This window comes from Myxocyprinus asiaticus, chromosome 6 (assembly GCF_019703515.2).
Source record: "Myxocyprinus asiaticus isolate MX2 ecotype Aquarium Trade chromosome 6, UBuf_Myxa_2, whole genome shotgun sequence".
Taxonomy (NCBI): domain Eukaryota; kingdom Metazoa; phylum Chordata; class Actinopteri; order Cypriniformes; family Catostomidae; genus Myxocyprinus; species Myxocyprinus asiaticus.
Genome location: NC_059349.1, coordinates 37271562 through 37286533, shown reverse-complemented (window position 1 = coordinate 37286533; position 14972 = coordinate 37271562). Strand labels below are relative to the sequence as shown.

Below are 14972 nucleotides of genomic sequence, written 5' to 3'. Positions count from 1 at the left end.
GACCTCTGTCGAAGGTGGAGGTGATGGTGTGTATGCTGTAACCATCAGCACTGTCACACACTGTGGAATGCTGGAAACAGAAGCATGGTGTACATCCCTGAGGATTCTGAGGGTCCAGATTAAAGTAGCCCAGTTTACACCTGACAGGAAAACACATACATTTATTAGGGATAGGACAACAATTAATGGAGGTCAACTAGTTGGTGTATTTTAGATTTAATATCTGACATTAATGTTGAGATTAAGGTTGTTTTAATCATTGTTATTCTAATTACTTGCAATCTTGCTGTTGTGGTATTCTTGCTTGTGTGACATTCGTTGAATATCTGTTTAGTTACCTAATAAAGGTCTGCGCCAGAGACTATTTAGGAGAGACGGGCCACTTCTATTAATATGAATGGGAGAAACTGAAATGCCCAATGGTCAACAGATGTATAAAGGAAGTCCCGCCTCATCTCTTAGATACATACATCACCTGTCAATCAATTCGAGAATGCGCATGTGCATTAGCTGTTGTTGGGAAAATTGCTTATTTTGTGCGTAAACATTTTTGTGTCGGATTTTACTGCTGATTTGAAATATATTCTTTTGTTATAATCTTGACCAAACATTTGAGAGATTTTGGTCTTTTCCCATTCAAGTAGATAGGAGCTGGACTTTCATGACTGGAAATAGCTTCCTGGGAGCGTTCCAAAAACGTCCGCCAGTGGACTGACTTGCTAGAAAGACTTTGCCTGTGCTTAGCATCCATGCATCTCTATGAAACGTGTCTTGCACTGAAATCTTGTTATTTTGCCAAATGATTCATTCAACATTACAATATTGAGAAACACTGTCAAATTGAAATTGTATGCTGGTCCCCATCATCAAGTTTTGTAATGGATCATCACTGGGTGTTTAAACCACAAACAATCACACATACATCAAGAACTGTAGTTTCAGCCACGCTTCTTTAGTCCGTTTTGAACCTCTCTGTCTTTCCACTTCACCCCGTATTCTCTCTCTCTCTCTCTCTCTCTGTCTGTGTCTCTCTCATGAGGATATACAGCAGTGATTATCCAGTCCATGTGTGGCCAAGGTAGGTGACTGAAAGGAATGTCACAGCCGACAGAGAGGGGGTGAGAGAAGAGATTTTGTGAAAAGTGCTAGGTAAATGCAGGCAGGAAAGCTGGGATTATGGAAATGCCTAAGGCCTGGGATGAATGCGTTTTTAGAGATTGCCCATCAACATATTTTCAAAATCAACTAGTCGGTAGGTTGCCTGAACGACTAGTCAACCAACTGGTCTTAAGGAAGCCCTGTATATTTAGCAAGGTTCACCTAACCTGGATCTGATGCATTCCTTAGGGGGCATTTACAGACGGCGTGCAATGGAATGGAACAGAATGCATCTTGAATTTTTATTGGAATATTTTTAACTCAACATGCTTAAAAAACAAAAAGCTTGTGTCAGGATACTCAAAAAAATGTCTGTAGCGAAGATACTTTCAAAGGGATGAATTTAAAGATGCAAATACAATTATATACAAAGAAAATATATCAATTAAATACTTGTCGGTTGTAGGGCGACAAGTTGCCCATCTTGACCCATCCCTGTCATAGTCAACGAGCAGTCAGCGCCGAGAGGCTGAAGACCAGGCTAGTTAAACTCTTTTATGGTGACTGCAAGTCTGGAGACCCTACATGGTCTGACTGAGGGCTGTCAGCAGGGAAACCTTTACCATCTCTGAGCTATTTTCTCTTCCATCTGACACTGAGAGACCCATGCTCCTAATTCTATTTCTCAGACACACACACATTCCCCTCAGATCCTCTGTCTGTCAGGAAAAACTCCCACATACTGTAGGGACTTTCCATTAGGAAAAGAGGGTAGACAACATCAGATGCTTCTAATAAACAACTGTTTGATGAGACATCCTTGTAAAAGAACAGAAGCTGAAAGGTGGAGAATGTTTATGGGGGTTTTGGCATTGTGTTGATGTCAGTGTTAATTCTGGTTCACAAATGTTGATGAATCATTTGACAACTATAAACGCAATGTAATTATAACCAGGGTCCGAAATTAACTTTTCACACCTGCCAATGGCGGGTAAAGGCCATAAATATTTCCTACAAGCCATGAAGCTATATTTATATCAGAATTTTAATATAAAAATACATTTTTCCATGTGACAAGGGGATTAAGCTGATTTTTCTTTAAAAAAAAATGTGTATCACTATTTTTGTGACAGCACAAGCATACTCAATCGGATTGAGATCTGGGGAATTTGGAGGCCAAGGCAACACCTTGAACTCTTCATCACGTCAAATTGACATCCACATGAATGGCCGGACCCAGTGTTTCCCAGCAGAACACTGCCCAGAGCATCAAACTCCCTACACCGGCTTGTCATCTTCCCACAGTGCATCCTGGTGCCATCACTTCCCCAGGTAAACGTCGTAAACATACACATACACATACACGACCGTCAATGTGATGTAAAAGAAAACAGGACTCATCGGAGCATGTGACCTTCTTCCACCGCTCCAAGGTCCAGTTCCAACGTTTGTGTGCCCACTGTGCTTTTGACATGGACAGGGGTCATCATGGGCACTCTGACTGGTCTGCGGCTACGCAGCCCCATATGGAGCAAGATGCTGTGACAATTTCCTCCCTCAACCATCATTACAATTTTCTGTGACTTGTGCCACAGTAGACATTCTGTCGGTTCGGACCAGATGGGATAGCCTTAGCTGCCCTCATGCATCGATGAGCCTTGGGCGCCCAAAACCCTGTTGCCGGTTTGTGGTTTGTCCCTCTTCGGACCACTGTTGGTAGGTACTCACCACAGCTGACCGGGAGCACCCCACAAGCCTTGCCGTTTCAGAGATGCTCTGACCCAGTCGTCTGGCCATAACAATTTGGCTCTTGTCAAAGTCGCTCAGGTCTTTACTCCTGCCCATTTCTCCTGCATTCAACACGTTGACTACGAGAACTGATTGTTTGCTTACCATCTAGTCTACCCAGACCTTGACATGTGACCTTGTTAGGAGATGATCAACGTTATTCGCTTCACCTGTGAGTGGTCATAATGTTTTGGCTCATCAGTGTATGTATCACCACATGAAGTTCTGGAGAAAAATACTTTAGGCATCCTAGATAAACTTTTGAAGGTACATTTTCCACTAAGGTAAAAGTTGCTACAAGATGCGCAAGTTGTGACAAATGTTTTCAAACAAATGTTTTTAATAGACAGTCTGTATGGCTTTGATTACAATTGCTCTCATCACTAACATTACATAAACACATCACTTACTTAAAGTTATCAGCAAACTGGTTTTATTTACTCGCCAAAGCCAATTTTTACTCCCATTTGGCGCTTGGTGGGTGATCATTTTGGACCATGATTATAACTTTTGTCCAAGTCAACTATGGACAACACTAACACACCAGAAGCATTTAAAAAGCCACAGCAGCTGCACGGTGTTTGCATATGTATGTACTGTGTGTGTGTGTGTGTGTGTGTGTGTGTGTGTGTGTGTGTGTGTGTGTGTGTGTGTGAACATGTGCATGGATATTTTGAAAAGTAATGAGTCTGACCTGTCACAGCTAAAGCCATCTACATTGTCCTTGCACTGACAGCGTCCTGTCTGAACATCACACTCCTGTGTGCTTCCGGCAAGGTCACAAGAGCACGGCCTGAAGACAGAAAGAGGGAAAAAGAAAATAAGAGGGATTGAGGAGAAGGAAATAACATTACGAGTAAATCCCTTGAATAAGCGACCAAATTTTGCAGTATGTGACTTCAAATGTCTGTTATTATCCAATAGATGGTAAATATTCAGATTTCACTAGCCAGTGATTGAGTTGTGTAGTGGCGAAGAAGAACTTTAGCACCGAGATCCTTTCACTGCATGCTGTAGTCTCATGAGCGTGCAACTTCTTTCGTGTTGTGTGATGCGCTCATTCAACCATAAACATTTGTTCACATAACTGCGGTTCTCTTAAAGAGACAGTACCATTTTAGCACTTATTATAGTATATATATATAAAATGTAAACTGTAAATACTTGTAATAAGTACAAATTATGTATATAAACAAACATGTAACAGAATTTAGTAATGTAGTAAGTGTAATAAATGTGTAAATAAATAAATACTTTTGATGTAATAGCACTTAAAGGAATATTTCACCCAAAAATTAAACTGCTCTCATCATTTACTCACCCTCATGCCATCCCAGATGTGTATGACTTTCTTTAAGAAAATCTCAGCTCTGTAGTTCTACACAATGCAAGTCAATGGTAACCAAATTTGTGATGCTCCAAAAAGCACATATAGATAAGACTCCAGTGGTTTAGTCCATGTCTTCTGAACCAATCCAATCGGTTTTGGGTGAGAACAGACCAAAATATAACTCCTTTTTCACTATATATTAATCTTGTCAGAGTCTCTAGGCATGATCATGATTTCAAGCTCTATTACACTTCCTAGTGCCATCTAGCACTCTACGAATATGTCAAGCATCAGAAAGTACAATTGAGCTTGAAATCATGATCATGCCTAGAGAGTCTGATGTCAAGATTTATAGTAAAAAAAAGGAGTTATATTTTGGTCTGTTCTCCGCAAAAACTGATTGGGTTGCTTCAGAAAACACGGATTAAACCACTGGAGTTTTATGGATTATTTTTATGTGGCCTTTATGTGCTTTTTGGAGCTTCAAATTTGGTCACCATTCAGTTGCATTGTGTGGAACTACAGAGCTGAAAAATTCTTAATAAAATCTTCATCTGTGTTATGCAGAAGAAAGACAGTCACACACATCTGGGATGGAATGAGGGTGAAAAAATGAGATATTTTTTTGGGAGGTGAACTATTACTTTAAATGTTATATGTGGAACTCTATTTTTATTATTAGGTTCTGATCTTGTGAATATTTTGTGTTAAAAATGCGTATGAGATTTCAAAAAGATCATTCACTGTAACATTATATCATTATTCAGGGTTGCTGCAGAGTTTTTAAAATCAAATTTAAGAATTTTAAGACCTTTTTCCAAGACCTGAACAAATAAAATTAATACCGTATCCCTATACCAGAACAAACCCACACAATCTCAAAATAAATCATGTATCACAGACTCTTACTTAAACAGGCAGGGGCACACGATCAACATGGCCTTAACAATGCTTATCAGTAACACAGGGTAAGCTATATGCAAGTTAAAAATACTCAAGACATGTTTTCCACATATGTATATCACATTAAAATTGTACCATTATATAAATAAATACAAATTAGAGGTCAACCAATATAGGATAATGTGTTGAAAGAAAGGCAATTAATCTGACAGCAGTTTTTAAAATTGGGAGCCTATATTAAATGTTCTTAGTCTTTCCTTCCTGTGATGGGAAGGGCCAGACAGAGGCTACAAGAGTCTAAATTGAATTAAAGTCCAGATGCAGTTTATGGTGCAACCAAAATACCAATTACCGTGTGTGTGTGTGTGTGTGTGTGTGTGTGTTATATATATATATACATAAATACATATACCCTATATTCAGTGGGGGGCTTTGTGGGGGCCATGCCATCTCTTGCAGGGCTCCCTGTTCAATTCTATTCTATTTTCAAAAGGAATGTTTATATATATATATATATATATATATATATATATGTGTGTGTGTGTGAAGATGCCCCCTTCCTGGTTTCCTTAATATCTTTTTCAGTTGCATTGCGCTTGTATGTCGTCAAAAGTCTGGCGAGTAAATAAAAACATGTTTAAGCCGACAGCGATTCTTTCTCCAATGTGTCAGTAGAGGGTTGCTCTGACAAATTTAAAGCCATTGACTAACAGGTCTGCAAATATAATATATCCTTCTAGAAAAGGACTGAATAACAGGTTTCTGAGTAACAGGTTTCAGGGTTTAAGACACACCCGTGGAGGTTTAAAGCACACTACCTGCAGCCTGCCTCAGTCAGTGTGTGGTACCCCGGCTGGCATCTGTCACACTTTTCACCTATCACTCCTGGCTTACAGCTACATTGACCAGTGTTGTCACACTGGGTACTGAGAGAACCTGCAGCACCAAATAAAACAAACTGTTACAAGACATGCACAGAAAACACAGATAACCGCATAAAGGCCCAATTATTCAGAGATGTTCAGTACAGAATGTTTTAACAGATGTTAAAAAAAACAATGCATTCCTATTGGAACTTTCACAGCGAGTGGAAAATTCACCTTGTGACAAAAATGGGGTTTTTTGCAGCGTAGGTTGATACTTTATGTTTGGGTAAAAACAAATAAAAAGACATGAGGTTTTGAGAGCTGCTGATATAGTTGGTCTCCGAGAATGAGGAATATAAAAATACACAAAAAATAAAACAAAAGGTCCAAGCACTGAGCACAACTGAAATACAAACCATACTCAAATGTACAGTATAAAAAATGGCTGTTTTATAAATAAAAAAATATTTTATTGTTTGACAATAGAATAATAATAATAAAAAAACAGGCTTCCAATAGACTTTTCGATGAGCAAATTTTCTTGAGGGAAAATTTGTGGAAGATATGTCTTTAATTTTAAAGGCCAAATGGCCAGTAGTTTTGTTTTATTTACTCGCTCCAGCCAAGTTTTACCTGCATTTGTCATTAATTTTAAACTGGATGGGTTGTATTAAGGAATGTGAATGACCAGAGCAGATATTCGTTCAAACATGAAACTTCTCATGAACATTATGCTTGTTGTGAACAGTTTAACCAATTAACTGGCATGTGGCTTTGTATTGTTGCTCTTGGTGTGAATAGGACTTTTCGGATAAAGTCAAATCCATTGTGTGAGGTGTAGTTTGATACAATATACAGTATAGGTCTGTATATCCCATCTTGGGCCTGCGGCGTGGTTGCTACTCACCAACTGGGTTGCAGCTGCAAGGGAGACAGCGCTGGCCAGAAGTGTCTCTGTAGTAGTTGTCCAGGCATCGCTCACAGTTCGGCCCATCTGTGTTGTCGGCACAGTTGCGGCAGTGACCTCCGTGACCTGTGGCACGATACAGCTCTGGGTTGAAGTAACACTCCGCGCTCTTGCCGTTACAGTTACAGGCTGCAATAGAGACAAGCATTCCAGTCTGAACTTTAATGAATTCCAGAGTGTTTGACAGATAGGAACGTGTAAGCTCCATTTTGAGGGTGTGAAAAGAGCTGTGTAAGTTTGAAATCAAGTGGTAAGCGTGAATTGGGTTTCAGAAAACACAACTAGACACATATGGGGGTTGGTTGTCATTGGGATTGTGAAGTAAGACCTCTGTTGGAACACTAAATGGACACATTTTAGTGAGAGAGAAATGGAAACAGGGAGACACAGTGGAAATAAGAGGGAGGACCAGGAGCTGTGTGGGTGTGAGAATACTGGGTCTCAGGCTGCTGTATATCAGATGTGCACATTAGTCATGCATGTCCAAATGAGGGGATGGAGGACAAAACAAGCTCCCTTCCACTCCTAATATGATCTTCAGCTGAAGAAAACAAAATATTACTCAGTATGGATGGTAGGGAAACACTAGTTCTTGATGGTCTTAAAGGAATGGCTCAACTAACATGTCACTGCAAACCTCTATGCTGTTGATGAATGATTTTTCATGGAACTCAAAATGACCCATTTTTGAAGAATCTTAATGCAGATCTAGCCTTAAAAGTTCTTAGTGATAACCACTGTCGAGCTCCGAAAAGGATAAGAAAATCCACCAAAAAGCACCATAAATTAGTTTGTATGATACGACTTGCTAGTTCTTATGTTAATACAGAAAAAAACACCATAAAGAGACAGTTGTGAAAACGGCACTTACCTAAAGGCTACCTGATGAGGGAAACCATCCAAAATGCTTTGAAATCAGCAGACTTTGACTTATGAGACAGCGGTATGATATCCATTAATGCTGCATGACTGATTGAATTAAGACTGAAATCGCAATATGGCCTTGCTTGATTACTAAACCTTAAAAGGCTGCATTTCTGCATTCAGTGCTTCAGTCAGCGCTGTGAGCAAGCGCCACCTTCTAGTGGTATGGACGGCATTATCCATTATACCACTTCGATACAGAATTTAAGTGCCAAAATATCGGTACAGGCTTGTATTTTTTCTTAAAATCAGTATCAGTAAAAAAAAAGTCATTATTCATTGATAATCTCCATTCAAAATGGTGCATCAGGATTGTTTACACATGCCAGAACCAATGCCATTTTAGTGTCAATCACGCTGAAGCACCATTTTTGAATTTGGACGTGAATGTGAGCTGGACGCTAGTTTCACATGAGATGGAGATTATTAGTGAATAACCGTATAATCATATGGCTTTTGAAGACTTATATATTTTATTTATATATATATATATATATATATACACATACACACACACACACACACACACACACACTGATCAGCCACAACATTAAAACCACCTGCCTAATATTGTGTAGGTCCCCCTTGTGCCGCCAAAACAGCGCCAACCCGCATCTCAGAAAAGCATTCTGAGATGCTAATCTTCTTACCACAATTGTACAGATCAGTTATCTAGTTTATCATAGACTTTGTCAGTTCGAACCAGTCTGGCCATTCTCTGTTGACCTCTCTCATCAACAAGGCATTTCAGTCCACAGAACTGCCACTCACTGTATTTTTCTTTTTTTTTTTTTTTTTTTTTGGCACCATTCGGAGTCAATTCTAGAGACTGTTGTGTGTGAAAATCCCAGGAGATCAGCAGTTACAGAAATACTCAAAATGGCCCGTCTGGCACCAACAATCATGCCATGGTCGAAATCACTGAGATCACATTTTTTCCACATTCTCAAAATCAAATCAAATCACATTTATTGTTTCCACATTCTGATAGTTGATGTGAATATTAACTGAAGATCCTAATCCGTTTCTGCCAGATTTTATGCACTGCAGCCACATGATTGGCTGATTAGATAATGGCATGGATGATTGTTGGTGCCATATGGGCTGGTTTGAGTATTTCTGTAACTGCTGATCTCCTGGGATTTTCACACACAACAGTCTCTAGAATTGACTCCGAATGGTGCCAAAAAAAAAAAAAAAAGAAAAAAAAAAAAACCATCCAGTGAGCAGCAGTTCTGTAGACGGAAATGACTTGTTGATGAGATAGGTCAACAGAGAATGGCCAGACTGGTTCGAACTGACAAAGTCTACGGTAACTCAGATAACCACTCTGTACAATTGTGGTGAGAAGAATAGCATCTCAGAATGTTATTACCTTGATATTATTATGGACCTACACAATATTAGCAGGTGGTTTTAATGTTGTGGCTGATCGGTGTGTAAATTAAAAAAATACTACTAATAATAATAATTATACACACACACACATATATACATATACATATATATATATATATATATATATATATATATATATATATATATATATATATATATATATATATATTATACATACACACACACAGACACACAGTATATGGACTTCTTTTACTGTGCTTTTGTGTCATTTTTAGAGATTGACATTCTCTGGTCATTATGAACTATTCTTCAAATTTACTGAAAAACAGCATACAAGATTTGATCAACATGAGAGTAAGTAAATAATGACCGAATTCACATTTTTTGCCAAACTTTTCCTTTAAATGTCAGAGCTCATGAGGAATGAAATCAAACTGGTGGGATTCTGCTTCTTCCTACGCATTCCACTTAATGCCGGAGAGGACAAGAAACTTGGAAATCCACTGGAAAAGAAGTTAGTCTTGTCGACTTTGAGTCTGCTCTGCGATTAAAAGAGACATGGAAGATGAAACTTACGCAGGCATTCGTTGGGGTTGTCAGCTGTGGCTCTCCTCCAGGGACGGTCATTGTAGAAGGGCTTGCACAAGTTGCAGTCTGCTCCCTCTGTGTTGTGTTTGCAGTTACACACCAGTTTTCTGTACTCATTCTTCATGCATTCACTGGCATGGCCGTTACACTTGCACCTGGATGGGGAGGGGGGAGGTAATAGACCGGTCAGGTGCAAAAGGCCACTGCACAATGATAGGGCACACTTACTGTATGTATGTACACATCCTGTCGCTGTTGTGCAGAACACAAGCCAAGCAGGCACAAACGTGCCGCAAAGCTGTTCAAACAGCGCTCTGACAATGTTTGTTGAGCCTATCACTGAAACATCACCATGCCTTTGTTGTCAGACTGAGTGGCTGATGTCTTTGTCCTTATCCTGCCTGCCCTTTGAAACTGTTTGCGAGAGAAACTAAAGTATGATGTGCTTCCAAATCGAATAACCAAGTCACATTAGTGCTTTTTTTTGTCTCCAAGTCTTTTAACCTGCAATAAATTTGTATTAAATTGCCTCTTTTGACTTTCTATGTGGAGTTCTATTTATTTTTTACATTTAATGCAAAAATTAAAAGGACCAGTTCCACAAAAATGACCATTTTTCATTTACTCAAATGATTTACTCACCCTTATACTGTTTAAAACCTGTCAGACATTCTACAGAAGAACACAAAAGGACATCTTTTTAAGAATGTCACAGCATAAAGGAACTACTACCTATAAAGGGCCAAATAAAAAAGCACCACAAAAGCAGCCAAACTTTTTCAAAGAAATAGGATAGCATTGTGTGCTGAACAGACTGAAATATAAGTCGTTCTTAAATAAAAACCTCCCCCTCCACAGTATCTCTCAAATCTCATTTGCAATTCCAAATTTTCCAACTTGCTGCATCGCGATATGTTATGTGACATGTGACAACCAATGGCATACAGCGTCATTGACTTAAAACTGATGTCTAACCTGGTGCAACAGACTTCACATAGCATTTTTGAATCCACACAATTGTAAATTAAAAGATTTGTGAACTACGATGGAGAGAAATATTATCAGTGAATAACAATTTCACACAGTCTGTTTAACACAAAGCTATTGAATGGCTTTTGAATAGGGCTGGGTGATAAACTGCCCAAAAAAACAAAACAAAAAAAAAATGCACCACACAGGAAATTATCAACATAGTGTAAATGTAAAATAAACTAAAATCTAATAAACCCAGATGTTAAAAAATAAAAGTAAAAAATAAGAAAACTGCAAAATACTTGCTAATGTAGGTATTAATTTTTATCTTAAACAAGTCTATCTAGAAATGATCAAGGTTATCTAAAGAGTACTCAATGTATATCAAACAATTTGTATGTATAATCATAAACTGCTGCCAATAGAGTCCAGGCCAGGGGCGCCCTCTACCGGTACAAACTTAGCAGCGCAGCAATATGAAATGATTTATAACCGAAATTCAACTCGTAAAGTTTGTCAAAATGATCGCTGACCAAATGTTGGCTTTAGATGCAGTACACATGAAACATGTCACAGAATACAGCAATAACAAGATTCAGATCTGAATCATCATGGTAAAAGAAGGACTGGTAGATGTTTGATTCTCCAGTTTATAGCCTAACCATACGATTTCATATGAAGCACCCATAACTGTCATGGAACTAATGCTTTATTACTGGTATTTAAAGAAAAGAAAGGAGACCGTTCAGCACCATGTGCAGAACGCAGAGGCCAGTTATGGTCTTAAGCCGGTGTACACATGCATTATGGATGAAGCTGAGCTACAATCACACTGTACAATCGTAATATAAATATAACTGGTGGCTTTTATATCAGTCTCTCCATGTTGTTAACCTGTTACGTTTGTTTGAAGCACACAGACATGTGCAGTTGATGAGATTGGGAGCAGCATCAAGCCAAGCGCTATGAACATCTATTCTCTAACTTATTCAGCCTTTGGTAGATTGACAATGTGTCTAACTATAGCGTTTGCTAATATTTTTATGCAAAACCTCGAAAACATTTAAATCGTGTCAAAGTGTAAATTCGAAACTAATCTGAAAAAATCCCCCAGCCCTACTTCAGAACACTTGAAATATAATGCGTGAGTCATATAAACTACTTATATGGTACTTTAATTGCACTTGTTGGAGCTTGACAGCCTATGGCATCAGTAAACTCTATTCAAAATTTCTCTTTTTGTGTTCCACAGAGGAATGAAAGTCATACAGGTTTGGAACGACATAAGGGTGAGTCAATTACATACAATATATATATTGGTGGTAGGGGGTCAGTTATTCTTTTACACACTCATACAAGGGGATCGGAGGCCAAGAGAACAGAAGCAAATTGAGAATTCCTTTTAGAAATTCTTTCTAAAACACTGTTGTGAGTCAGGTAACTCTTGCCAGATTACCAAAAAACAATTTAACATCTATTCAGTACCCATCAAAACAAGAGCATGGGCCAAAGTTTGGCCACAAAACCTCATTCCTCCAAACATATTCTCCTGCAGAGACACTTTGACAGAGGCCTCTCAGAACAAGAGGACTTGTGCAGCAGAAGCCACCTCTTGCACAAGGTTTATCTTAGCAAAGCCTCATGAAAATGGTGACATGATTAATAATACCTTGGGTGCAGGATGTGCCATATATTTCCTGATACTAAAATATATATTTACTAGAGATGCATTAAAACTCCCGGTAGGCCAGTCTGCTGCTGGCCACCAGAAATATCTCTGCAATCAAAAAGCTCAGTTTTCTTTGCAGTCCAAAGGAAGAAAAAAAAAAAAAAAAATAGCTACAATTTGTTGACAGATTGTTCATCGGGCATGGTGCGAGTAGATCAACAGATTTCTGTTCAAGATCTCGGTTATAAAGAACATTCACACCGAATATTCGGTCTTGGTGTGAATAGACCTTAACCAGCAGGGCTGTACAATAAAATAAAATAATAATAATAATAAATAATCAAGATTACGATTAACTAATTGTTAAAAGTGTCGACAGCATTCCATTTAGGTCTACTCCTGTTGCTTCAAAGGTCAACAGCTTCGTTGATTATAATGGGATGGGAAAATTCTAGTTTTGATGAGTTGTTAGCTTTTTGTCTATAATTTATTAAATATCTGAAAAACCGTTTTGTTTTTCACGCTGCTAAGAGGTCTAATGTGAAGTAGAACATTTAGGCTTCGTCTTAACTTATTGATATATAAAACAGCAATAAGTTGATTCAGGAACTGAAGCTTGTTTTGGATGTGTAGTCTATATAAAGTATATGCATGTGGTTGCAAATACAAAAGCATTTTAATGTAAATTGTATTAATGATAATTAAAAAACTGCGATCAAAAATGAAGAGGAATAATCAACAATTATAATTTTGTCACAATCGTGCAGCCCTACTATACAGGCTGAGCACATGTGCCCGTCAGTCAGTGCAGATGTGTCTGCAGGACAGGAGCTGTGAGGCCCTTGAGGCAGCAGGTGTAAATTATTCCCTAGGCTCGGCCTCACTGCCTCATTCCCTGCCCTCCGCAGACCTCCTGTCTTTCCGCCCACCCCATTCCAGTTCCTCTGCGCTCTGTAATCCAGCATTGCCAGGCAGGAATGTGGGGAATGTGGACTATGTAATGGAAATCTGCTCCACATTTCAACAAGGTGAAAAGATAAGCAATGGAGGCACCAGGAGACGTTTCACACTTGTTTGACTGCTCTGATCCCTCACACTGGCTTCCTTTAACATCCTGACTTCCTCTCTAAAGATTAATGTCATATTTGATTGATTCGACAGACAGGCAAAAACATACAGGAAGTAAATAGCAGAGATTGTACTGTGTTGTACCTTGAACTGGCATGCAGGTTGGAATATTTAGAGGTGCAATGTTACATTTATATAATGATGTGAAAACATTAAAAGGAAATGGTGTTAAAGTAGCTATTTTTGGCTTCTGTCAGCTTTGTCAGATCAGTACAGGCCTATTTATACAGTACAAGATGAAGATTTACAACAAAACAAAGGATACTAATAAATGTTTTTTTCTGTGCATTGGTGTGTGGATGTGCATTGTCAAAACAAATGTAATTTTTACCATGACAGCATCCACTACAGTTTCACAATCATATTTGGCATTAAAGCATGTGAATAACTGGAATGCCTTTTGCTTCTGCTTGCAATCCTTTCCCAGACACTAACAAGAATAAATCATTTGGCATGAATCATTTTCGAGCAAATAATTAAAAACAAAATGTTTTTTTATTTCAGATTGTTCGGAGCAGAAACTGTATTTTTCATTCTGTTTACAGGGTTCGGCTGCCTCATTTCCAACTGGTAACCAGTTAGAACAAAATAAAAAAAATGGTTAATAATGATCTTCTTTTAAAATGACAGTATTCTGTGCAAAGGGTGCACCATTTCTTTTCACCATGTGCATACCTGCCAACATCGGATTGTGAAAAATAGAGGGTTCGCATGTGCGAGGAACGGCAGCCGGTGGAGTTTCTATTGCCCCCCTAGGGTAAGATGGTGCCCCATTAGGGAGTGGGTGCACTACGCAGACTGCGTAATATGCATATAGGGAGCGGCAGTACTGGTCAATAATACTACACTGAAGATTAATAATACCAAGAAATGTATTCAGATGGTCCCTTACCACATCCTTCACAGTTTTAGCAATAAATGCTTCTTGAGTTATTATTAATAAAAAGTGAACATCCTTTCTTATATGCTGAGAACTTTCCTGACCCATGACTTATAAAAATATAATTCTATTTCTTCGCTTATTTATATTATTTATGCATACATCTTTTCAAAATTCATTTTGTTTTTACTTTATTTTGTTTATTTTTTTCCTTCGCCTGTACTTCTAGTCTTTATGACTCAGTTATAGTATTCATGCATCTTATTGAACATTTATATTGAACTTTCTGTTTTTTAATAAAAAATCCATAGTTTTATGTGTGGACTTTTCAGACGATCCCTTACCCAACATATGAAACATTTCTAACTTATATCAGTGTTAAATAAGTGATCTGGAACGATTTCACCATGACGCCATCTGACCAGCTTACGGGACAAATCGCGTCCCGTGTTGATACAGGACGCATACGGGACAATTCCGTATTTTACGGGACAGGTGGC

At 38.5% G+C, this 14972-nt stretch overlaps 1 protein-coding gene across 1 annotated transcript in view; it reads right to left on the bottom strand.

The window, feature by feature from the left end:
* Nucleotides 1–14972, bottom strand: part of LOC127442208 (laminin subunit gamma-1-like) — a 79629-nt gene that overhangs the window by 14884 nt on the left and 49773 nt on the right. The window contains exons 4-8 of the mRNA XM_051700058.1: nucleotides 9812–9978; nucleotides 6893–7081; nucleotides 5938–6055; nucleotides 3581–3679; nucleotides 4–140 (exon numbers count right to left, since the gene is read on the bottom strand). Coding sequence (XP_051556018.1) covers nucleotides 4–140; nucleotides 3581–3679; nucleotides 5938–6055; nucleotides 6893–7081; nucleotides 9812–9978 — 710 coding nt within the window. The remainder of the gene's footprint in view (nucleotides 1–3; nucleotides 141–3580; nucleotides 3680–5937; nucleotides 6056–6892; nucleotides 7082–9811; nucleotides 9979–14972) is intronic.